At 39.5% G+C, this 22,948-nt stretch overlaps 2 protein-coding genes across 5 annotated transcripts; one reads left to right on the top strand and one right to left on the bottom strand.

Moving 5' to 3' along the window:
- Positions 1 to 45: 45 nt before the first annotated feature.
- Positions 46 to 19,095, top strand: kcnn4 (potassium intermediate/small conductance calcium-activated channel, subfamily N, member 4). 4 transcript variants are annotated; one of them, XM_061050860.1, is made up of 10 exons: positions 46 to 577; positions 5,236 to 5,337; positions 6,940 to 7,031; positions 10,481 to 10,616; positions 12,218 to 12,235; positions 12,702 to 12,812; positions 15,347 to 15,468; positions 16,870 to 16,939; positions 17,649 to 17,815; positions 17,968 to 19,095. In XM_061050860.1, exons 1-10 carry the CDS (start codon positions 302 to 304, stop codon positions 18,029 to 18,031), a joined length of 1,158 nt encoding a protein of 385 aa, XP_060906843.1. In that variant the 5' UTR covers positions 46 to 301; the 3' UTR covers positions 18,032 to 19,095. The 4 variants fall into 4 exon arrangements, with proteins under 4 accessions (XP_060906843.1, XP_060906839.1, XP_060906842.1 ...); XM_061050856.1 differs by having other exon boundaries at positions 47 to 577; positions 6,595 to 7,031; XM_061050859.1 differs by having other exon boundaries at positions 48 to 577; positions 6,595 to 7,031; positions 17,904 to 19,095.
- si:dkey-79d12.4 (myeloid zinc finger 1) lies at positions 18,565 to 22,581 on the bottom strand. Its single transcript, XM_061050861.1, has 2 exons — positions 22,276 to 22,581; positions 18,565 to 20,911 (listed from the first exon to the last, which is right to left on the bottom strand). Exon 2 carries the CDS (start codon positions 20,614 to 20,616, stop codon positions 19,243 to 19,245), a length of 1,374 nt encoding a protein of 457 aa, XP_060906844.1. The 5' UTR covers positions 20,617 to 20,911; positions 22,276 to 22,581; the 3' UTR covers positions 18,565 to 19,242.
- Positions 22,582 to 22,948: the final 367 nt, after the last annotated feature.

The raw sequence follows: 22,948 nt of genomic DNA, 5'->3' as shown, positions 1-22,948 counted from the left end.
ACTGCGCCGAGCCCCTGCAGTGTGCAAATGACATCAGTGCTGCGTCAGCACGCCACGCAGGTTAGTAGGAGTGTTAAGGTGAGGGTGTAGTAGAGGCAAAGTGTTTAATTGAACCTGCTACTTCAATGAGCAACCCACGGGAGGAGAAGGGCCTTGAACTCAGAGCGCCCATCGGACTGTGCCTTCCCCGACTGTGGGGGGAAGCAGCAAGGGGAGCGGACAGGCGAAGGACGGGGAAGCGAAGGGGGACCAGAGTGAGACAGGCACAGGCGGCTGCGCTCTCCTCAAGTGCGCTTTGGAGATGGAGATGACGAACCGCAGCCTACACGGAGATTTAAAAGTGGATTGTGTGAACTGCGATGGCTTGAACAATCGAAAAAGTAACGATCTGGCAGAAGTATCCGTGTCGCTGACAGGGAAACGGACAGCTCTCATGGAGGGAGACAACCTCTACAGACTACGGGACAGAAAGTTGTTGGTTGAGGAGAAGAAGCGGCTCTGCGCATTGTCCCTGGGAGCTGCTATGCTGGGGATACTGCTCATGATCATCAACGCCGAGATATGTCGCTATAATCCGGTACGTTTGATACATTAACTCTACAGTAATAGCGAGAAGGTTGAATACATCAGATTATGACAGAAAATTAGTGTTTGAGGAAAAACTAGTTTTTGTTGACATGCTTGCCTTACAGTGTGTTGCCTATCTACAACTCTGTAATTCTCATGAGTGTCAGTCTCACAAATCACAGAAAACTTCACTAAATTCCGTCACTTTCAAACTTACTTGTCTTAAACGTGCATCTGCAAAGTTCAACTTTTAGCACAACTATGCATGCTTTATAAAGCAGCCATTTTTTTTTTACTGTATTAACAACATTGATTCGTGTTGTTTTGCAGGCTTGTCATAACATTTTAATGAAAGACTACGGGCTTGAACTTAACATTAAAGCTACTATGAGGAGTTTTTAGCTTGTTATGAAACAGACTGAAATGAATCCTGATGAGTCTGTATGAGCTACAAAAACAAACGGGACCAAACAGCAACAAGATAGCATTTCTATATGGTAATTTTGAATGCCTGTAAATTCAACAGGGTAGATGTCAGATGAATTGATTAACAGCAACCCCCGAAAAAAATCCCACAGTTTGTTTCCTAATGAGTTTTACATTAGACTGTTAGAAGAAAAGAGGGAAGACATTCTTTTTTTGCTAAAAAACCCCCCCTCCTTATATATGTAGGCTACAGAACACAATCATCAGGAGTTCCTCACAGGAGCTTTAAAAATAGAAAATATCCTTGCTTTCAGTATCATAACGATAAACACCAGTGTGTCCAATGATGACAGCATCCTGAAGCAAGTGCTCCAAGTAACTTTTCACCCAGACAATAGGCTACTAAAACAGCTGCAAACAAATGAATATATTTAGGCCTATAATAAAATATGTGAAATCATTTTGAATGTATTTTTTCTCATTTATTCCTGCATTTTTCAGTAACTGCAACAGAAGTGCTCCTTAACAATTTCCTTGATTAGCTGACAGCCCCGACACAATCATGCAGCACCCCAGCAGAACCCGCACCTGGGTTTTGACCTCCCCGACCCGCTGATTAGTTCCTCCATTTCCAGACACACAATTTGGTAGCTCAGCCTCATGACATTAACATGCAGATCTCAGTGGATAACAATGCCAGGCCTCACAATCAACAAATTATTAACTCCCCCCTGAGCTCCTCTAGCACAGCACACGCCAGCTCCACATGTGGAAAAAAGTTCTCATCCGTGCCGCAAAACATCAGACCACCTCCATGCTGTGAAGTCAGTGATTGATTATAGTGTCAAAGAACTGCACATTTCTCACTCAGATCAGCGAGCATTTTGAGGAACCTATTGAAATAATGCCTTTGTTTAGAGAGTTGGACTTGGAGAAACATGTTTGTGATATTAATGGTGCTGGCATGAATATGACATTGCTCTTCCAGTTTATAAATCCAACCAAGAACAGGTGTTGTCTGAGTCCTCTCAACAACAGGAACAAGCTAAGGTACCATGGAAATGCTGATGCACTGGAAAAGTGTTGCATGCCACAGTTGGAGCATATTATTTTGGAGAGGCTGATCTAATGGCTGTCAGCGTTCATCTTTACACTCAATGTGGTGTCAAAGTCATGAATGTGAGCTGTGCCATCTTCATCCCAAGCAGTCACACAGAGGCTGTCTTAACAAAGGTTGACATCTCTGCAGGGCTTTCAAAGTTCAGGCAGTTCTACAGTTATATTCTAAGCATACCTTTTCATGGAAATGAATGAAAAACAGGGCTATTTATGGAGCCTTTTTCCACATTTAACCTCTTCCCCTACAGCGAGATTGCTGCAAGTACTTCAGGCTATCTTTCCACATCATTTAGCGTCTAATTAGTGTGTTTGCATGGCCAGTCCAAAAGTCTATCTGTCTTGAGTTTAGCTCAACAAGAGGCTAGAGTGTGCACTAGGGATGTTACGACTCACGATACTGGGTTCACGACACGATTCTCTCACGATTTATTTTACAAAATGAGACTGAAGACAAATTATGAGATGACTGAAAAAGATTATTTTAATTTTTTTTCATGAAAACACCAATGCACCTCGTAATCTCTTTGGCTCTTGCACTCGTTTAGGGCGAGCGGGGCCGCAAACCCGCTTGTTAGTGTGATTTGGCGCCTGCTTGTTACAATCAACCACCTCTGCTCTACAGCTGCTGACACTCACCATATTACTGCAATCTACTGATACTGATTAAATCATTTCAGTCATTTTTTTAATACCTGAAACTCCTGCTGTTGAGTTATTTGAGTTGTTAACAACACGCTGCTGAAACTGAATAACATTGTTCATTGCAAAGATTGTCAATACGAGGATATATTTGACTGTTAAAAGACATTAGAGTAAGATAAAATGAAACATGAAGATGTTGCCATTGCTTACAGGAAACGGTGACAGACTGGCCCATAGCTGCAGCCTTCATGCTTCTTTATTGTATAAGTTTCACTGATCATTGCATCCACATTTAGTGGGCAGGATATATTAAAATGAGTGACAGCAATTATTTGTGATAATACCAACCTGTTTCCTATCTGGTCATGAACTCCTTCTCCCAATCAAAAGTAACTAGCTTCATCGGAAACAAGACCAGCATTGTTGTCTCCCTTCCTATGACTGTCTCTCTTGCATGTATAATATTGTTAAGGTAACTATTATTTATTATTTCTTTGTCAGTTTAATACAGGACACATTATGTTCCAAAAGATATTTAGCACATGTGTGTTTGGAGGCTAATGAAATCCCATTGACCAACAACCGAAATTTGAAAACTGAAGTCAGTTGCTTGAATATTTTCTTTGGAAACTATTTATTTATTACGGTACATACAAGCAGACCACCTTCTTTGTTCTGTATTCATTTTTTCTTGTGTTATTTTTTGCTCTGCTCTGGGTGGCCCGTCCTGGTTACGGTGGCGTTTTTCATCCAAGACTGTGAGTAACAATCCGTGTTAAGGTTAACCCAAATTGGGTTCACCGGGCTTGAAATTACAGTTTCCGACAGCAAAAAAATGTTTTAAAACCAAATTTAGAAACTCAGCAAGTGATGTTGTTGAAGTCTCTGTTATGGAATTTGCTAATAAGCCCTGGATGAACTACAGGCATGATGCGGATGCTACGTGAGAAACTGTGGAAATCAGCCCACCTTGCCAACCGACGTCACACCATACCACCTACACGCTCAAGTTTCCCCAAGTTTGAAAGTTTGCAATTATTTGTTTTTACTGTAAACCACATTAAATTACAATTCCCGCTAAAACCTTCCACTGGGACTGGGGTTGCATAAGTTGCTCTGAGTTTTGTGAAAGACGGGTGTAGATGCTTTTTAACATGTTGAGACCAAAGTACAGAAGAGTTTTAAAAAATGATTAATTTCACTTTCACATCAATGCATGCTTTTTTGTTGAATACGTTATACACAGGTAATCCACAGTGTAGATTAAACAACACACAATCAATGATGCCAAGCACAGTAAGCGTCAAAATGCTTTTTGATGAGAAAACAAAAAAAACTTGATTTCATAAGAACATAACCTTAATTAGGAATCTCCACATCTACAGACAGTAGTCTTCATCATTCAGTGAAAAAAAAATCTGAATAATAACAATCTACTTCAGTTAAAAGAAAATATCTCTTTTCCTGACATTACCTTAGTTACATCACCTTTCCATTTATATTCTGTGTCTGCTTATGTTGTTTGTTCCTTATTTAAACTTTGAGGCTCCTGAGGAACATCGTGTTGATTTTGGTAGCAATGTCTTCTGACAAAAAAGTCTCATCCTTCCTTCTCTTAACTATCAAATCGAGAGACGTTGGTGTTGAAAATGTAAAAAAAAGGCTGCTTCTGCTGCACACTTTTAATCACATTGTCTGACACCGCGGCAGCAGGTATTAAAATATTTTGAAGAAACAATCAGTCTTCTTGCTTATGGTCTCGTTTGCCTTATTAGGTCATGAGGAGTTATCATGATTAATTTCAGTTCGGGTCATTAAATGAACAAATCATAGCATTACACAAATATGAAATAATGCAATGTAATATTTAAGTAAAACATAAAGTTATAAAGAGAACTGTAAAACACTGCAAGAACACTCCCTTTTCCTGAAAAAAGTCAGACAACATATATATTGGCCTCCAATGACCATTCATCCATCATTTTCTTCAAAGGCAATTGAAGTGCTCATTCTTCAGTACGTTAAGCATTCCTATTTGATTTTAATATTCTTGTATATTTTTCCATCTCTGTCTTAACCTCTATAAGCATTAGAAACTGTTTAGGAACATTTGCAAACAGTCCCCTGTGCTCTAAATGAAACATCTGTGCTGTGCTTTGGTCAAAATGTAACATGAATCAAGCACCAGAGGAGGTTTGTGACCCTGTATAAACCAGCTCTCTCAGAACGCTCTGTTTTGGTGTGTGTGTCTCTTTAAATGCAACGAGCCCCCTTTTCCAGGTAGACATCACTCCTCTATAGTGAGAATAAAAATGGTGGAACTGCACAAAAGTTTTGCTCTAGGCTTGGGGTGGAGATACCAGAAGAATCCCACTGTGATGTCACAAATGGAAAACATTTATGAAAATAAATCAAATCTCAAATCTGTAAAAAGTCTTCCTTTAAGTCTCTCATCTTCCTTTTCTGTTGTTTCCTTCCCAGGGCAGCCGATACATCGTATTACTCATCATCAACTCCTCCATCAGCCTGTCCACTGGGTGTCTCCTGGCCCTTATTATAGCTTTCCATTATAAAGACATCAGGGTGAGTGTGTTCGCCTTTTCTCTTTGTTCCAACAATATGGCCGTTGTTATTGTGATGTGAGAGTTTGTGTGTTTGTGTTGATTCTAAGTGTCTGGCTCGCCATATTCAGTGCATGTCTATTTTAAAACAATATTGTTTGTTTTTGATTTAGCTTGTTTAAAGTGATACCTTGTTGGAGATACTTGAGGGCAGTCTTTTAAGATGAAGCTCTCGGTCCACTGATGGTAGCCTTAACACTGATAATCTCTGTTATATTTGCTGTCTACATAAAGAAAAAAGCCCACACAAGCATGAACAATGTTTAAGCTTCTATATTTTTCCAAACCACATGGCTCGCTGCCGCTGTTTGGTAATTTAATATACATGAAAAGGTTTGGATGAAATTAAACAGAGTAAACACTCTTTTATTTGCCCACACACATCATGCATATTCAATAGAGCACCAGATGGACAACAAATATGCTGAGGTACTTTTTGGGACTCAAACCATCTTTGTCTGTTTTCAGTCGGGCTGCCGGGTTTATACTCTCACACACAATGTTTTCAGTTTGGTTGCAAGTCACGGGTGTCTGATACAAGTGGGGTCCATGCAAGTGTGAAGGGGAGATAAGATTTTAAGGGTGGAGACCGAAAAACAAGCACTGATGCAGCTTTCATTTTTTGAAGTGAGACTTACTTCTTTTAGCCAGGTAGACTGAAATGCATCAAATCATTGGATCAAATAAGAGAAGGAAAAATCTGAGAATATAGTCTTGTTTAATTTAGATAATGGTGGTCTCCTACATGTCAGGCTTCAAAAGCATTTCTCTTATCAAAGGCTCTTGCAAACATGGTGTTCTCTAGAGAACTATATGTTTGCATTTTTTTAAACCTTTTTTTCTGTTTTTGCTTGAGATCAAAAACATCTACACACTTACTGTACAGCCAAATCCAATATACCTCGTGATAGTATTTGTTAGATCCTGTGAAAACATTATCAGAGGGTTAGCACATGAACAGGTGTAAGAAAATAGACAGCCCCATAGCTGTAATGATGTCATCAACATGTAGAATGGCAAAATAAGAAATGACATTTGAGCGCTCTTTATCCACTCTTTGTATCTTTTATAGATAACTTAATGAAAGGGGATTTCTCCTTTTAACAGAAAATAGTTCATATAAAGATTTGACTGTATTTGTACTTGTGTCTTCTTCAATTAGCACAGTTATCATGTGTTTTTCTTCCCACACTCTCTGTTTCTGTCCTCTGTCCTCCAGCTGTTTGTCATTGATCATAACCAAGTGGACTGGCGTATTGCCATGACCAGCCACAGGATTCTTGCGATCTCTCTGGAGATGTTGGTCTGTGTCATCCATCCTGTCGGCTCATACCGGGAGATCGGACGTAATGTCACCTTCTCTTCCCCAGCTCTGCTGTGTGCTTCCAACCAGCCTGGAGGACTCATGATGCACATCGACCTGTTTTTATCAGTGCTGATGTTCCTGCGCTTGTACCTGGTGCACAGAGCCATCCTGCTGCACAGCAAAGTGCTGCTGAGCGCCTCCTACAGGAGCATCGGCTCCCTCAACAACATCAACTTCACCTTCCGCTTTGTTCTCAAGGTACTGCTGAATGAATACCCTGCACGCACGCTGCTGGTGTTCATCCTCTTCTTCTGGCTCACTGCGTCCTGGATGCTTACTCTCTGTGAGAGGTAGGAGAGACAACTGCATGACGTATCATCAATTCAAACAGACTGATTCTGAAACTGTCACAAGAACGAGCCATAGTACTAGCAAAATGGATATGCAGTGTGCCCTCTGTGCATACTACGATTATAACATGATATTTAAAAACTCAAAGCCCACTTAGAGAGCACGACTTTCACCAAGGCCAAAAGTCAGGTTTTACCCTATTTCTAGTCTTTGCTCGAAGCTAAACTTTGCTGTCCCCTGCCTGTAGCTACTTATTCCTTTCATTTTACGTAATTTTTAAACTTGCAGCATTGATACTTATTTTACTCTACAACTGTTATCAGAACAGTGGAATAATGTGAAATTGTGTGTATACAATGTTAAGTATTCTTCTCTCACCTGTCCGGTATAATCTTTGCGAGATGTGTTGCTAATTCTATGAAAGTTGTTCAGACTTAGCAAATAGACCTCTAACTCAACAAATACAAATAAAAAAAGGCTTAGAGGAAAGCGGATAGGAATGCAAGATTTTGGCTTTCCACAAAACTATTCTGCCCGTTAGTTTTTAAACTAGAATTCCCCCAAATCCTTCATGAAACTGACGATTAACTGCTATCACTTTAATTAATAAGTGAATAAAGGACTTTCCTAAGCTATTTTTATTCCAAGGATAATCTTATAAGTAAAGAAAATCTGAGGTTTTTACGTCTATTTGACTGGAAGTCTCTGTCAGGATTTCAGTTATCAAAGACTTTTAAACCAAAAAATGAAAATGGCTTATGAAATATTTCTGTCCTGAAATTCTGAAATGTGATTTTCTTTCTTCTCATATTATACAATCAGCCAATGCTTAGAACTGTACCTATACCCACACTAATGAGTGATGTTTATGTGAGCATATTTATATTTATGCTTTTAAAACTTTCTTTCAAAGATGTCAACACGAGGACGTCTGCTATCTTCCTTCAACCCTGCACTCCCCGTCACACACATGCGTGTTAGGAACACAAGGCGCTCGGTAGTTTAACATTCCTCCATGAATCTTGATGGTCAATTTGACTTTCCTGTTCAGAATGGGTTTGAAATAACTGATGTTATAATCATGATTTTCTCTTTAGTTACTCTAACAAATTGCCTCGTGACACCGGCCAACAAACTGTCAGCGTTCTCCTCTGCAGTGTGTTTAGACAGCATGAGGTCATTTGTTCATTTGGACTCTAATGGGAGGTATTTCCTTCACATGTCTCAGGCTTGTATGTTGTTACTTGTCAAAGGTAATAAAAAAAGGCTTTGACTGAAAGCTGATAAGACCAACACACTTTTCAACACTTAACTGTTATACACCGGCCTTTTTAAACATTAGTTCATTATCCAGAAGACTAATGAACACTTACATTAACTTGGTCTCTGCTGCATGTCCTCAGGCTTTATAAGTTTATCCCAGAACTCCTGCACTATACTGCAGAGCATCATCACTGATAACACTGTTTGATAGACGACCACACCTTTATCAAATCCGGAAAAAGGATGTTCAATTTATTTGATCTAAGTCATAAAGTTCTGGAGTCTGCTGAATCATGGCGGATACACAACTGGATGAGTATTGGTTTAGAATTTATTCAATTCTGTATTTCAAAACATTTTTGAGAAAGAATGGGAACCAAAAAACATTAATGGATCGGAAAATGAAAGAATCATTTTGTACAATTCACATAACTTTTATTTCAAAGCTAGTGTAACCTAAAGACTCTTTAAGCGTAAGCATAAGCTTAAACATGACCAAGTTGTGAAATGTGTCTCTCAGCAAACAGTCAATGTATGGAATAGCAGTTTAAAATCAGGTATAGATCAATAAATGCGTCACTGTTGTGCTTTAAAGCTCCTGTAAGAAGTTCTTAGCTGGTTATGAAACAGCCTGAATCAATATTGAGAAGTCTTTATGTGTTACAAAAGCAAACAACACCGTCAGAGACAAGATTGGTTATTTCTTTAGAGTTAATTTAAAGCCTGAAACTGCTGCCAGGGGTTAGGTGTCAGACAGTATTAGCAAGGATTTATTGATGAGTGGAACATTTGATTGTCAAAAGAAAGTAGCATAAAAAAATTCAGAAAGGAGATAAGCGGTTAAGCAAGTTGGTTATTTTGTCCATAAAGAGATTTTGGATGTTGGAAGACCTAGCAATTTATTAACCAATAATGTATTATATAGGTTATATGATTGTAATGGAAAAATTGTTTCGCAAAATTCAACACAACTAACAAACCTAACAACTGTCAAAATTTTATCTCTGTTTTCTCTAGAAACCATATTGGATTTAAATACCCTTTGGAGAAATGTGACTACCGTGTTGTTTAAAATAGCATTGTTTAAATATAGCATGGTTATGTATTAATAACTCCAAAACGGACCAAAATGGTCAGATTTTTTGAAGTTTGGTTTATAAATGATAGCCTAGCTATTGTTTATGTAAACACTGTTGTGTAGACTTTTCCCAGCTGGTACAGGACATCTAATGTTGGACAGAGATTCAACTTTGTTTGGAAATTAAAATCAGGTTCATGTTACAACACAATGTTTGGTTGACATCAACCACTAACATTGAAAAGATGTTGGGTGTTAATAATCTAACAACACAAACACATTTTCCAAGTTGAGTTGAGATTAACATTATGACTTTTAGCTGACGTTTGGTTTTGGTTACAATACAGCAACAAGGTTTGTATTAAGTTTTGGATGACTAACTTAACAACACAACCTAAAACCAACAATGTATCAGCGTGACCGGTGGGAAACGCAGGGTAACTCATGATATGATACGATGCACTAAACGTGACCCATAATAATGACTATATCATGATACTTCTGTGATGATTGATATATATCAAGACAATCATATAATGATACATCACAATATCTGATTAACTGAAGAATATACAATCCTTCTAAATAGGTCAAATGCACTACATTTGGTGTCAGTTTTGCCTCTTATCGTGTGTCATCCTCTAACTGTTTTCATTGCTGTCTAATATTATCCCTCGGTCAACTTCTTCTTTGGCCAATTAACTTCTGTTCAGATTGCTCTCAATCATGTCACAGAAGGAGGAGTCAGTATGTGGTATGCCAAATTGGCAGGGTTTTGTGCATAGAGCAGCATGATTTTAATATAAATATCATTAATTGGCTCCGACTAAGCGATAATTGTATCACAGAAGTCAGGATGTTGATATATTGGGCTGTATTGATACATTCCCACCCTTAGTCAAGCTCAAGATGTTATCTGCGTCAGATTGATGTTTACATTGGACATTGCCCTGAAATTAAGTTTTGGACACCTGCTGTTGCAACCTATATTCCACCAAATATCAACATCTAATATTATTGATGGCCAGACTTTGCCCATAATAACAGTGGTATGCATTGTTCATGTTTTGTTCCAACACAGTCTCAGCTCTGTTTCTTTTCTTGCAGGGGGACCGAAGAGGTGACTGGCCACATGAACACAGCACTGTGGCTCATAGCCATCACCTTCCTCACAGTGGGCTATGGGGATGTGGCGCCCAAAAGCAGCTGTGGAAAGGGAGTTTGTCTCTTCACTGGAGTCATGGTAACGTTGGGTTGCTCGTTAGGAAAACGCATTAAGAAAAGAATGGAAAATATCTAATCTTTGTTTTACTTTTTTATTTGTTTTTAACATAACGATCTGATATGTTTCTCTACACGGACCTGACTCTGTTAAGACCCCCTGCATTATTTCTGGGGGTCCATGTTCCTCCTACTTTTACTCCAATGTTCAATAATCTCCAATTATTTTCATTTTCACTCCACTCCATTTCTCCCATATGGAAATAGGGATTTATTGTTGCATTTTATTGCCATGTTCCTGCATTGTTTTTTGTTTGATATTGTTCCATAACATCCTCTCTGGTTTGTTTCATTCCCATCTGTTTCTGTTTCATTTCAGAAACTCTTCCCCCATTTTCCTATATTGTTTTCTCATTTCATATCGACTCAGTTCAGCTCATGTCTCTCCTGTTATATTCCAGCCTGTTCTGCACTATTCCACTAGTTAACCTGAAAACTTTAAACCCTCTTTGCCCGGCTGCACACTCTGTACTGACCGACATGAATGCCTTCATTCCTTTGTGTGTGTGATTTAGATCACAGCTGTTAAGAAAAATAGGACAGGGCTCCCTCCTGCAGCACCTTGGTTGTACCAGGCAGCCACATGAAAAGAGCCTCAGGGGAGGAGACTGTCGCTGTGCAGCCTGAGGGTTCACATTGTATTGCTGCACATTTTCTTTCTTGATACACCTCATGGAGATATCTTGAAGATCAAATTTAGCATATTTTATATCTCATAATTGCTGAAAAAATGTGTCTTTATTGTTCTATAGTACAGTACAAATAAGCAAATAAGAGCAATAAAGGTTTGGTTTTCTCTTTTTTAGGACTAAAAAGGGAAGGAAGGGAGGGTCATAGATAAAAAATGAAAGATTGGGGGATGGGGAAGTTATATTTGAGATAAAACATAAAGAGCTACATTAGTGGAAGATAAACATTAAAAAGAGGAGTGGCAGTGATTGTATAGAAAGGTTATAGACTTTGCTCTCTGGGGTCAAACTCTAATACGAGCATGTAAGAATCACTGGCCTGGTCCTGGATGAGGGTACCAACCTGGTTCAGACACCTCTGTTACAGAGTGGAAAACGACCTCTTTCCATCTCTCTTTCTCCATCTGCTGTGTTTTTATAAGCTCCCCCCCCCCCCCCCTTATAAGGGAAAACTTTCCACCATATCCATTTTTAGGTGGTTTATTGCCTTTGGCACCAGTGCATCAGGAGGGTGTGCCAACCTGTGCCAGTGATTTGGAAAAAATAAAATTCCTACTCCCACCAGGGCAGCTCTAGTCTGGGAGCCGGTCTCTGGGGCTCTCACACCTGTAGCACGACCGCTCAGCACGTCCAGCCTTAACTCGATTCACAGCTGTGTTTAGGGGTTGACAACAAAGTTTGCATCCCATCACTGTGTGTGGATGGATCCATGGAAAGAGTTTGCACCTCCCAGGTTTCACAGACAGTGTAATGATAGATATTTAGTGGCTTTTAAAGTGTAAGATAAATACATCATTAAAAACTCTGCTCTGTGCTTTCTTATTCTGCTGCTTGATTGCTCTCTCTCCTTCTTTCTCTTTCTCTCTAACGCAAGCTGAAAGCAGGAGCACAGGTAAAGACTGGCTATCATTTTCCTTGTTGGACATAAAAACAGCGCGGATTTCTGTTTGTGTCCTATGACGTGTGTGTTATGTGTGGATGTGATTCACTCTGCGTACTATTCAAATCTTTACCATCGTTTGGTGGTTTTGTGTCCAGCAATAGCGCAAAGCTAATTTTAAAGGAAAGGAGCTCCGTAGTCATTTAAATATAACTTTGATTTATTAGACAGAGCCATATGAGGTATCAGAGTCAACATTTACTTTTCCCATGAGGGGTGAGACGAAGTTTAGGCTAAATCCAGTCTCTAGAAGTGAAAAGTCAGTTTCTCCTCAGTTCTGCCTTGTTGTGTTGCTACAGTTGTCAGGATTGAACTTCTATGCCTCCAAGATTCAGAGAAACGTTTGGCAAGAGATGCAGATGATTAATAAATCAGTAGCATGCCAACATCTCTCAATATGTCTGTGTATTGGTTTTAGGGTGTAGCCTGCACAGCCATGCTGGTGGCAGTGGTGAACAAGACGCTGGCGTTGAACAAAGGAGAGAAACACGTGCACTTCTTCATGCTGGACATCCAAATCTCTAAGAGGGTAAGAGCAAAATATGTTTAGTTTGTCATTAAAAGTAAATTGTTATGATATAGTTCACATTTTGTAACCACTAAAATATGTGGTTAAGAAAAACATTCCGACTCACCGAGTTATGATTGAATTTTTGCATCAATTTTCTTAACAGAAATACGACTTAAAGATGTGCATACGTGAGCACTTTTGCTTTTTCTGATCCTTTGCACCGATGAAAGACTTACCTTCAAAGACAATACCACAAATGTTTTCCAGTTTTTACCCTTTCATCACTTTTCATGCACACTTCACATCGCTGCTACCTCATCTTTAAACCGTACTGTGATGTTTTTTTTCTTCAATTTTTGAGCGTACTTTCCCTTTCATTCATCACTCTGCAGAAACTTGAAACTTGTTTGAAATAGGTAATTTCATTTCAGTGGGTACTATTTCTGTGTTTATTGTTTTCAAAGTTACTGGATCATTGTGTGGTTATTCAGCTGTAAGTGCAGACTGATTAGAAAAGTCTGTGCTGCATTGCACAATATCAAAAAAAAGAACTACCAAAACAAAACTTCAGTTTGCTCTGGAAACTACTTTGCAGTTAGGCAGACTATGATAATTGAACTAAATGGGAGTGTGCGCTTAAGATGAAAGGAAAAATGGCGTATTATAATGTAAGAATTAACACATTCATATTTCAGCTTAGGTTGTATTAATGACTCTTTACTCAAAAAAACATCTGATGTGTTGCAACTAATCCAAATGACATCACTGGCTTTTAAAGGCAGGGTTGGTAATTTTCGAAAAACTAGCATGAATTTGAAAGTAGCATTCCCTCAGTGCTCCGTCTACACCCACCCCCTCCCCTCTGTGCTCCCTCACAAGCCACGCCCCCTCACTTACATACACGAGCGCTGTTTCTCCAGAAGCGGACCTCATCTGATCGTTTGCATTGTGTAGAAACTACGTCGTCTCATGTCTCATTCAGCAGTAAGAAAACACTGAACGTTTCGCTTTGAGTGTGGGCTAGAGCATGCAAGGGGTAGAGAACGAGCAGGGAGACAGGGAGGCCTGATTGGTTTCTTAAAATTGGTACCTCGAGGCAGACATTGGTCAAAGTTTTTACAGGCTTACAACTGCTACAGTGGATCAGATTTCCTTTTTCAGAGCTCATGAATGAATAATTTCTTTCAGGACCTAAAGACAATTTCAACCAAAATCTTAATTTTTTTTTTTACCAACCCTGCATTTAATTTAAATGTCCATTATAATAGGTGTAACTAAAATGAGGGGATCTTATTTTTCTGTATTTTTTAGCTAATATTTATCTATGAATCAACTTCCGTAGATAAAGACTTGATAAACAGTCAACTTCCCGCCCTTCTTTCAGAGGTTACCGACCTCCAATAAGAGAAACCCTGAAGCGGATGGAGTGCTCAGGATGGAAGCGTCTCTACTTTCCGTGTTGTATATGTGTGTTTTGGTTTTTGAGTCTTAATATAATTTGTTTCTTTCCTTAAATAAGAGACACCAGAGGATGTGACAGTGTGGGAAAAGAGAAGGGACCTTTTTATAGCATTCTCAAGGTGTCAACCAGAGGAAATCATCTGAACTCTGTCAGGAAAGAAAATGTGTGTTAGTTCAGGACGGTGCAGCGGTGGGGCAGGAAATCGGTGTGTGTGTTTTTGTGGAAGTGACTTACAGAGGAGTAACTCTGTTTGCAGGCTTGGATAGGATTCAAGCAGGAGGTGTCTGATAATCGCAAACTTACAAGGAAACAATGTCAGAGGGCCGAATGAGTTTCTGAAGAATATACTGTACCTTAAAGTGTAATGATTGATAGAGGTCATTCAGCTTTGGTTTCAGTTTGTGCTTTTCATACAGCTTCTCATCCAACCGTAAAGCCGTGTGTGACGCCAGTAGTTGCACTGCTTTGGAGGATACAACAATTTCCTTTCTGCTCTTGGCTGCATCCTGTCACAAGGTGCATCTTTATGCCTTTGCTGGTGGTGTGGTGTGTGTTTTTGTGCGTGTGCATGAATTCTTCTGTCCATATTTACTCTGATGGGAACAGGGGAAGACATCTGGATGCCAACACTGACAGCCTCTATTAATAACTCTCACAACAGTGCTAGCGTGACATCATCACAGGGCTGCTACAGTGATTTGTGCAGGAAGTCAAACAGACATGAATGGGATCAAAGAGAAAAATGTGCACAAAGGTGATCGAGGAGAAATGCTGCCTCGGTTGTTATCTTCAAGGCTTGTTCTTCAAATTCTCCTACAAATCCATTTTCTATTAACAAGACCTCTGTTGTTTCATTTATCTGAAATCCTCAAATGTTTGAACAGGAAATACTATGTTGAATAAAACAGGTGGCTCGGTTGAGCAACGGTTTTGCATCCTTTCCTTGAAATGACTGTTGTGAACCAGATTCTGTAGGAAGACTTAAAAATAAATTCTGCGTGTTTTTGTCAGTTAAAAATGCAATTTTTTAAAAACTAATCTTGAAGGCCGTATCCCCATGGTCTGATCAATCCATTTGTAATGTCACCAGATCCGCCACGCTGCTGCTAATGTGCTCAGGGAATGCTGGCTTCTGCACCGCGCAAACCTAGCAAAAGGCAACCGTGGTGAACATCGAAGACACCAAAGAGGCCTGCTGGAGGCCATCAGGGTGTAAGTTACTGTTACCCAAAATGACACCTAAATGCGGGACACGTGCGTGTGTGTGTGTGTGTGTGTGTGTGTGTGTGTGTGTGTGTGTGTGTGTCTGTCTTTCTGTCTGTTTGTGTGGGTGGTCATTCATTTTGTCAATCAGCTTAACCACATTGTCACAGTTTTGAACTGCTCATTTAGATACTAATCAGATTGGCTCTTTTTTATGTGCAGGGCATGTGTGATCAAAGGCCCACTCTTTTGTCGAACAGAATACAGGCAATGTTGGGGTAGCGTAGTGGTTAGTGTGTGTGCCCCACATGTAAGGAGGCTGTAATCCTCTCTCACTCCCCAAATTCTGACTCTATCCATTGCCCTATCTCTAAATGAAGGCATAAAAAGCCCCAAAATAAACCTTTACAAAGAATCCAGGCAATGTTTATATGACATGTCATTAACGCTCCTGTGAGGATTTTTAGGTTTGTGTTGATTTTGGTGCCCCCTGTGGAGGGCGCATGGTAGTGGTATACTGTATCTGATCTCTTTAGTTGTCTTGTTTGAACTGTAGGTTGTGTTTTTGAACAGAAAATGTCTTCCTGTGTTCGTTAACAGTCAAATGTTTCCCTCATCAAGTACCTTTACTATTACAATTTAAAAAGAAGGCAGTTTCTTCAAAGTGCTACAAAAACAAGGCCATATAGAAATATTCATTTTATGTGACATTGAGGCATCTATATTAATTTCAGTGTTTCATAACCACTTTAAAAACACAGAAGCTTCAAATTCCTTTTTTTGTTTAACTACAACTGTATAGTGTGAGAGGTGCACAGCATATTGTACAAACTCTTCTAAGAGCCTTTAAAAAATACCACTATCTGCTGTTGAGTTGTGCCTCTTTGTTATTGTGCCCGAAGCTGCTCCTCTAAGAACAAATAGTTTGCACAAGACAGGAAGTCCAGAAGTGTGACTGTATGGTTCATTATCCTGACAACAGGATCGTGTGTGTGTATGTGTGTGTGTGACTTATCCTCGGTGGAAGGGTTGTACTTCCTGCTTTACACCGGGCACAACCACTATAAATAAACACACTGCGGAAAAGATGAGGAGGAACCTCCACACTTTGGGAATAAGACAATTACATGGGGCCATCCTTTTTTTTTACGTCTTCATTTTAGAGAGTGGTAGCCTTATTTATTTTTATTATACATTGGTTTCCATGTGCCTCTGTTGTAGTGTTCTTCTTGGAGCATTTAAACCCTGAATTTAACACAATTTAACATCTTACTGTCTTTTTTAAACAAAGAAAAGGTCTCGCAAAGTGTCTCTGTGTAACAGTCAGGGAAAAAGTAATCAAAATGTATGTTTGTTATGAATAATTTCCACATGACTTATTTTGATCATATTTTTTAAATCTACTTCCAGATTTCGGAATTTACGCCTCAAACAACGAAAATTGAGAGATTACGTCAGTGAGATGGTCGATCTCCCAAAGGTAAATCGAAAGCTAGACAACAGTGGAATATCTATTATAGCTATAAGATAATAATAATGACTTCCAAAAAACACTCACTCAGAATGTGCAAGATGCTCTGACACTAGACACTGAAGCTACTTTAAAAAGCTCCATAACATATCTCTGTATACTTTTGTGTAAGGAATCTATAGGCCAAAAAAATATTGCCAGGCGGAATAATACCTTAGAGGCATTAATGTATATATACTGTATATTTTTAATGTATTTTCCTGATTGATTTATGTAATAATAAGTCTGTATTTTTCCATACGCAAGTTAAGACCCTTTGTACCGTGTCAAAAGTAAACAATACCATGATCCTGTGTATTCATGTGTTCATCGTCTGAGGGCTTATAACCGTCTTAATTGGTTGTGTTTGTTAACTCAAGTTGCTTGAGCTGCCAAAAAATGGAACTAATTCACTTTTTGAGTTGGAGATAATGAGGTGGTTTTCTGAGTCTGTCCCAATCAGTTGTCTTGAAACTGTCACATATCCACAATAAAACAGTCCGTCAGTCAGAAACAGATTTTACTAAATCTTTCCTATGAGTCTGCAGCACATATTTCAAAAGTGTCTCCAGTTATTCCAGTAACAACTGACAGGTTCATATTTATGTTTGAACCTTCCAGTGTTTTCCCTTGGTGATACAGAAATCCACCATCTGTATTGTGTGTCGGATTCCAACAGATGCAGATGATCATGTGCGACCTCAGTGCCAATTGGAATAACTCTTATCGGGAGCTGGAGCAGCGGATCCTCTCCATGGAGCAGAAGCTGGACGAGCTGAGTCGCTGCTTCCAACAAACATCGGAGCTGCTGTTTCATGTCCTACGTCACCGCAACCCCGATATAAGGTAAATAACCAGGCTTACAACACAGAGTGGGATGTGGTCTTGAGCTGCTAAAAAAACATTTTTGTTTTTTTTGTGATTTTTTTTGCAGGTGACATGACTTCATACATGTATTACAGAGACAAATACATGTCTTTTGGTGTTTTAATCTACAGTATCTATAAAGGGAGAAAGCAAATGCTCTCCACCAGGCGCTGCTCAAGACTGTTAACATGCTGAACCACTTGGAGGACTGGCATACCCACTAAAGACCTCATCTTCTGGCCCAGTGCTCACTGCACTGCACAATGACTCATAGCTGTAAAACTATACAGACAAAATAAGCCCTCCAGTCGTCTTCTCGGTGGGAGAATCACAATGCATCTTGTTATATTTGTGAGAGAGGATAAAGAAGTGAATAAATCTCAAACCAGGACTGTGGAAAGTCACTAGTCTTATTTTCAATGTTAGTGAAAGGTTTCATTGATGGATTCCTTCACTGCCTTATTCCTATGGAATAAGATGAACATTTTTACATGTTTATTTTATTTGAAACTTTTTATAATATTCTACAGTTCTAGTCTTATCTTTCTTTTTAAAAAGCTCTCATAAATCTTGATAACCCAGATGTTTGCAAACAGGATTTGTGATTATTACATCATTTCCATTAACTCCTCATTGTACTGCTTTAACTTTAACCTGTAAGTTGAATTATGCATGGAATTGTGTCTTGATGCTCTGCAAAAAGAAGAAAACAAAGTTTGATTGGAGTTTTGTCAATGAAAGCTTTATTTCATCATAAGAGTCCTTGGGTTTGTATGGCATGTCAACATAATCGCATGTATATTTCAGTGTATCATCAAACAGTTTACACCTGTTCTGAGAGCAAACTTGAGTTCAAGATGTCTGGTAAACACGTCCTTCCTTAACTCTACAGCTCCATCTAGTGGACATACATTAAGTTAATCATTTTAAGGACAGCTCAAATTAAATTCCTAAAGTTGAACTACCAAAAAAAAAGGAGTACATCAAACAAACAAAACCTTAAAACTCACAAACAAACTGCACTGTGATTAAAGCACTTTGTGAGGGATCAAAAGTGTGGAAAACTGGACTCACTCTTCTCTGGAGGGTAAACTGGAGCTTTTTGTGAAAAATATGAAATATTCATGTATGTTGTCAAAACAGGAACATGTGTTGACCTTGTTTGCTCTGTATTATTTGCACGTTGTAGGAAAAAAAAACATTTTGACATGACAATAACTATCTTGGAGATGCGTATAATTAAAAGCCATTAAAACAAATGTGCGATTGATTTTGTCTTTCCAAAAGTAAAACAACTGCATATCAAGTGTGGGGACTCTGATTTTACTTGAAGCCTTGATCTTAAGTGTGTCGCACAAAGCGAGAAAGGAGTATCTACAAGCATGAGTAAACCAGAGATGTGTTTGTCATTTCAAGCGCTTCTTCAAACATTTTGTTTTGTTCCCGTTTTTAAGTTGGTGCCATATGTAAGCAGAAGGCCTAAAAAAGCGCTGTCCACAGTCACATGTAAAGGGCATTCTGCACTTTTTCCTCACTTTACGTCTCTGTGTAGGTTCAGAGCGGGATTTTTTCCTGGACTTGCCCTTTATGTGCTCAGCTAAAACTGTTGCTCCGGTAAAAGTCTCCCCGCAGCTGACACAGATGTAACTCATGTTTTCTGCATGCTGAACACAATGCCGCAGGAGGTGCAGACGGTGCTTGAAGGCTCTGCCGCACTGGCACCGGTGTGAGCGGCGGCCGCGATGGAGGTAGCGATGACTGATGACGAGGGAGGGCTGCCGAAAGATGGCGCCACACTGCCTGCAAGGGTAAGGGGTTTTTGAGCGCCAGCCTGTGTTCATGCGTTTCATTAAGGCCACATCCTGGCTGTCATTCTCAAACATGGCTAAAATAGTGGGCATTTGTGGAGAGTCTCGTACGGAGGCTGTAGTAGCTGGAGTTGTGTCAGGTGGGAGGGCTGTAGGAGGCTGAACAGATCGGCCTGGGGGGACAGAGGAGGTTGAGAGAGAGGAAGAGCTTGAAGCACAGGCCTGGGTGTCACAAAACTTTCCATTGACAACCTGGTTGGATGCTTCTGGAGGCCTGCTGGCTGACTGGCCTGCTTTATCTGTCAGCGCAGATGGATTGGTAATAATACACACTTTGGTGCTCACCACTGACGTGTGAACCTTGTTAACGTGGCTTAGCAAAGTTTTCTCAGAGGCGTAAAAAGATTTGCATATGTTACAGCATTGCGGCATCGACTCAGAACAAAAGAGGACCAAAGGGGATTTGCTCTTTTTGGGACACGGGTGCTGATAGTACAAGTTCTCATGAGAGAAAACTTGACCACAAATGTGGCAGGAATACAAAGACATGTAATGTTCATTAAGCTGCGTCTCCGTCATAAAGAGCTCTTTGCATAGGAAACACTGATATTTTACTCTTACACCACTGCAGTGCAGTAAATGGAGCTTGAGAGACCGAAAGGGGCCTCTGCCACAGGTTGCACAGACTGAGTTCTTATTGGTAGAATGGATAGCAGGCGGGGGTTTGAATTGTGGACTATAAGAGGAGTCACTTGAATCATCAGTTGAACTTGAGCCACCGTCTAACTCAGGATCAACTGGACACAAGCCGGCAGGCTTAGAGGGTTTCTTATTTTTACCATCCCATCCTGAGACACGTGCCTTCTCACAATAATTATTCATGTCCAGATCATTATCATCTTCACCCACTATATACTCCACACTGTTTCCAGACATCTCAGGCTTCATCTCGATTCTTTGTCGAGGTCTCATCTCGAACAGGGAGTCATGAAGGGCTAATTCTGTGCTTCGCAGTGTCACTGTTCTGATACTTGTTTGCAGAAATCAAATAGTAAGCGTTCTGAAACTGCCTCGAGTCCATGCAATCGGCCTCTGCATGCTTGTTCAGGTCCCACACGTTACTGAAAGACTGCTGGCTCTTTTTGCAGAGGAAGGGGACGAGTGTGCATTGTTCAGGTATGTGGAGAGTGACATCAGGCGTTGGAAAGTACCCAGGTGGCTTCAATCTTGTGTTTTTTCTAGTGTGACATCAAGCTTATTCTTTTGTCTGCAAATAAAGACAAGAAGGACAGAATAATTTAACAAATGTTTAGAAATACATCAACTTCACAGATTGTATAAAACAATATGGCATCAGCCCTAGAGGTGGGGGAAAAAAACGATACAACATAGTATCGTGATATTTTGTGTGGCGCCTAATGGCGGCAAAGTATCGATATTTTTAACATGTTATTTTAGATATGCTTTTTAAATTTTTAACTTCTGAAGGGGTTGCACAATTCATTATGAACAAGTTGCCTTGTTAAGAATTAATGTTCAAGTTCAATTAGACTGAAATACTAACAGTTCAGATTGTGAGGTGCATGCAGCCTCTTACAGAGTTTTAATATCTTCACAGTGTTGGTCAGTCTGTGGGTTTGACTCACATTATGTAGAAATAAAAAGACTGAAGTGAGATGAACAGACTGAGATTTATTTCTTATTTGACAAAATAAGCAATTCTCAGCATATCGCAAAATGTGGAAAATCGCAATAGAATCGTATCGTGTCTCGAATATCGCGTTAACATTGTATCGTGGGGACTCGTGGTGATTCTCACCCCTTATCAGCCCCACAGCAGATCCCATTTTTGAAACTTCAAACTTGTTATTTAAAAAGGTTGGTGCATTGTTACATAGTTTCTAAACCGAGCATGACAATCATGTGCTGCAGAAAAAGTTCGCAACTTTTGCTTACTTCAAGATTCTTAAGGTACAGATATAACCATACTCCTTAATGTATGTTATTTATAAATACATTTTGACTTTGAAAATCAGCAATAGACATTCATGTCCCCCTCAGGATGAATTGCCCAACAAGGGGTACTTTTGTCCCAGGGTTACTGCTGCAGTTGTAAGAAATGGGTGGAAAGATTGTGAAGTAGCTCAACTAATTACGAAAAATAGAAATTCTGACCTTAAGGGACATAGTGTATCCATATAATAAATCACCTATTGCAACATTACCTTCATGATTACCTGAAAACTAGTAAACAAGTGAACACAGGTACAATCAAATTCACATGCCATGACACATGCTTTTCAAACTTTAAGGCAAAGTGAGAGCCCACTGCCAGTAGCTTACTCAAGTCCCCCTTTTCTTATGTGCTATATTACAAATTGGAAGTATTTATCTTGTAAAAAGACTAAAGCGACAAACAGGCCAAATAGTAAATTGAATTAACACGTTTTTATTTTAGTCAAACTAACTGTAGCTTTACATTAAGATGAGAAGACACATTGTTCCTATATTTTTAAATTACATATTCACTTTTTGAAGTGAAGGAATATCACTAAACACTAGACCGAGTGTTTAAGGCTTGTGGCAGAAGTAATACACATCATTTAACCAACATTATGAAGATGAACTTACCTCTGTCCACAAATACATGACCGGAGATCTGCTGCCTGCAGTTAGGACCAAAATCATTTCCTACCTTCACATTACAAGATGACGGTTCAAGTCAGAAACTGTGCGTTATGTCAACAAATATATAGATATCGTTTAGGTTAATACATTTGTTGTTCTGACAAATAACCCCCACTCGTAAAGGTCACGAGAATGTGGAAACGACTGACTAAAAAAGGGGAAAAAATCCTTCAAGTTTCACATTTTAGGATGTTATCATGGTAATGATGGCGTCCACACTGCGAGCAGCTCTATATCCGTTTTTCACCGGAAAAGAGTCGCCTACATCTCCCAGAATGCATCACAGTCCCTCACCCATCGTCCGTGTACAACGGTCGTTTAACAACATACAAATGGTTAAATATATTTCAACGAAACACATAAACTGCCAGGCCTCAAGCATAAGCTAAATTTGAACATATTAGAATTATATTTTTGTTTTGTGGAAATCTTTGACTTGCTTAGAAAATGACTCGGTTTTAAATTTTCAACATGCCGTCGCGGAACTCATCTTTTCATACTGATGTTTCTTAACGACTTCATTTTCAATACACACGAGTTGCGTTAGATGTGTAATACACTTGCAGTTTAGACGGGCGGTATTTGTCCAGTACGTTGATATCCGACACCGTCGTAC

The sequence above is a fragment of the Labrus mixtus genome, chromosome 11, assembly GCF_963584025.1.
Source record: "Labrus mixtus chromosome 11, fLabMix1.1, whole genome shotgun sequence".
NCBI lineage: Eukaryota > Metazoa > Chordata > Actinopteri > Labriformes > Labridae > Labrus > Labrus mixtus.
Note: the sequence above shows the minus strand (reverse complement) of the source record. Positions and strands in the feature narration are given on the sequence as shown.

Coding starts and splice junctions, on each gene's coding strand:
- kcnn4 (XM_061050856.1), top strand. CDS start 302: ATGGAGATGACGAACCGCAGCCTACACGGAGATTTAAAAGTGGATTGT. Junction 5,338..6,594: donor TCCATTATAAAGACATCAGG/GTGAGTGTGTTC, acceptor TCTGTCCTCCAG/CTGTTTGTCATTGATCATAA. Junction 7,032..10,480: donor ATGCTTACTCTCTGTGAGAG/GTAGGAGAGACA, acceptor CTTTTCTTGCAG/GGGGACCGAAGAGGTGACTG.
- si:dkey-79d12.4 (XM_061050861.1), bottom strand. CDS start 20,616: ATGAGACCTCGACAAAGAATCGAGATGAAGCCTGAGATGTCTGGAAAC.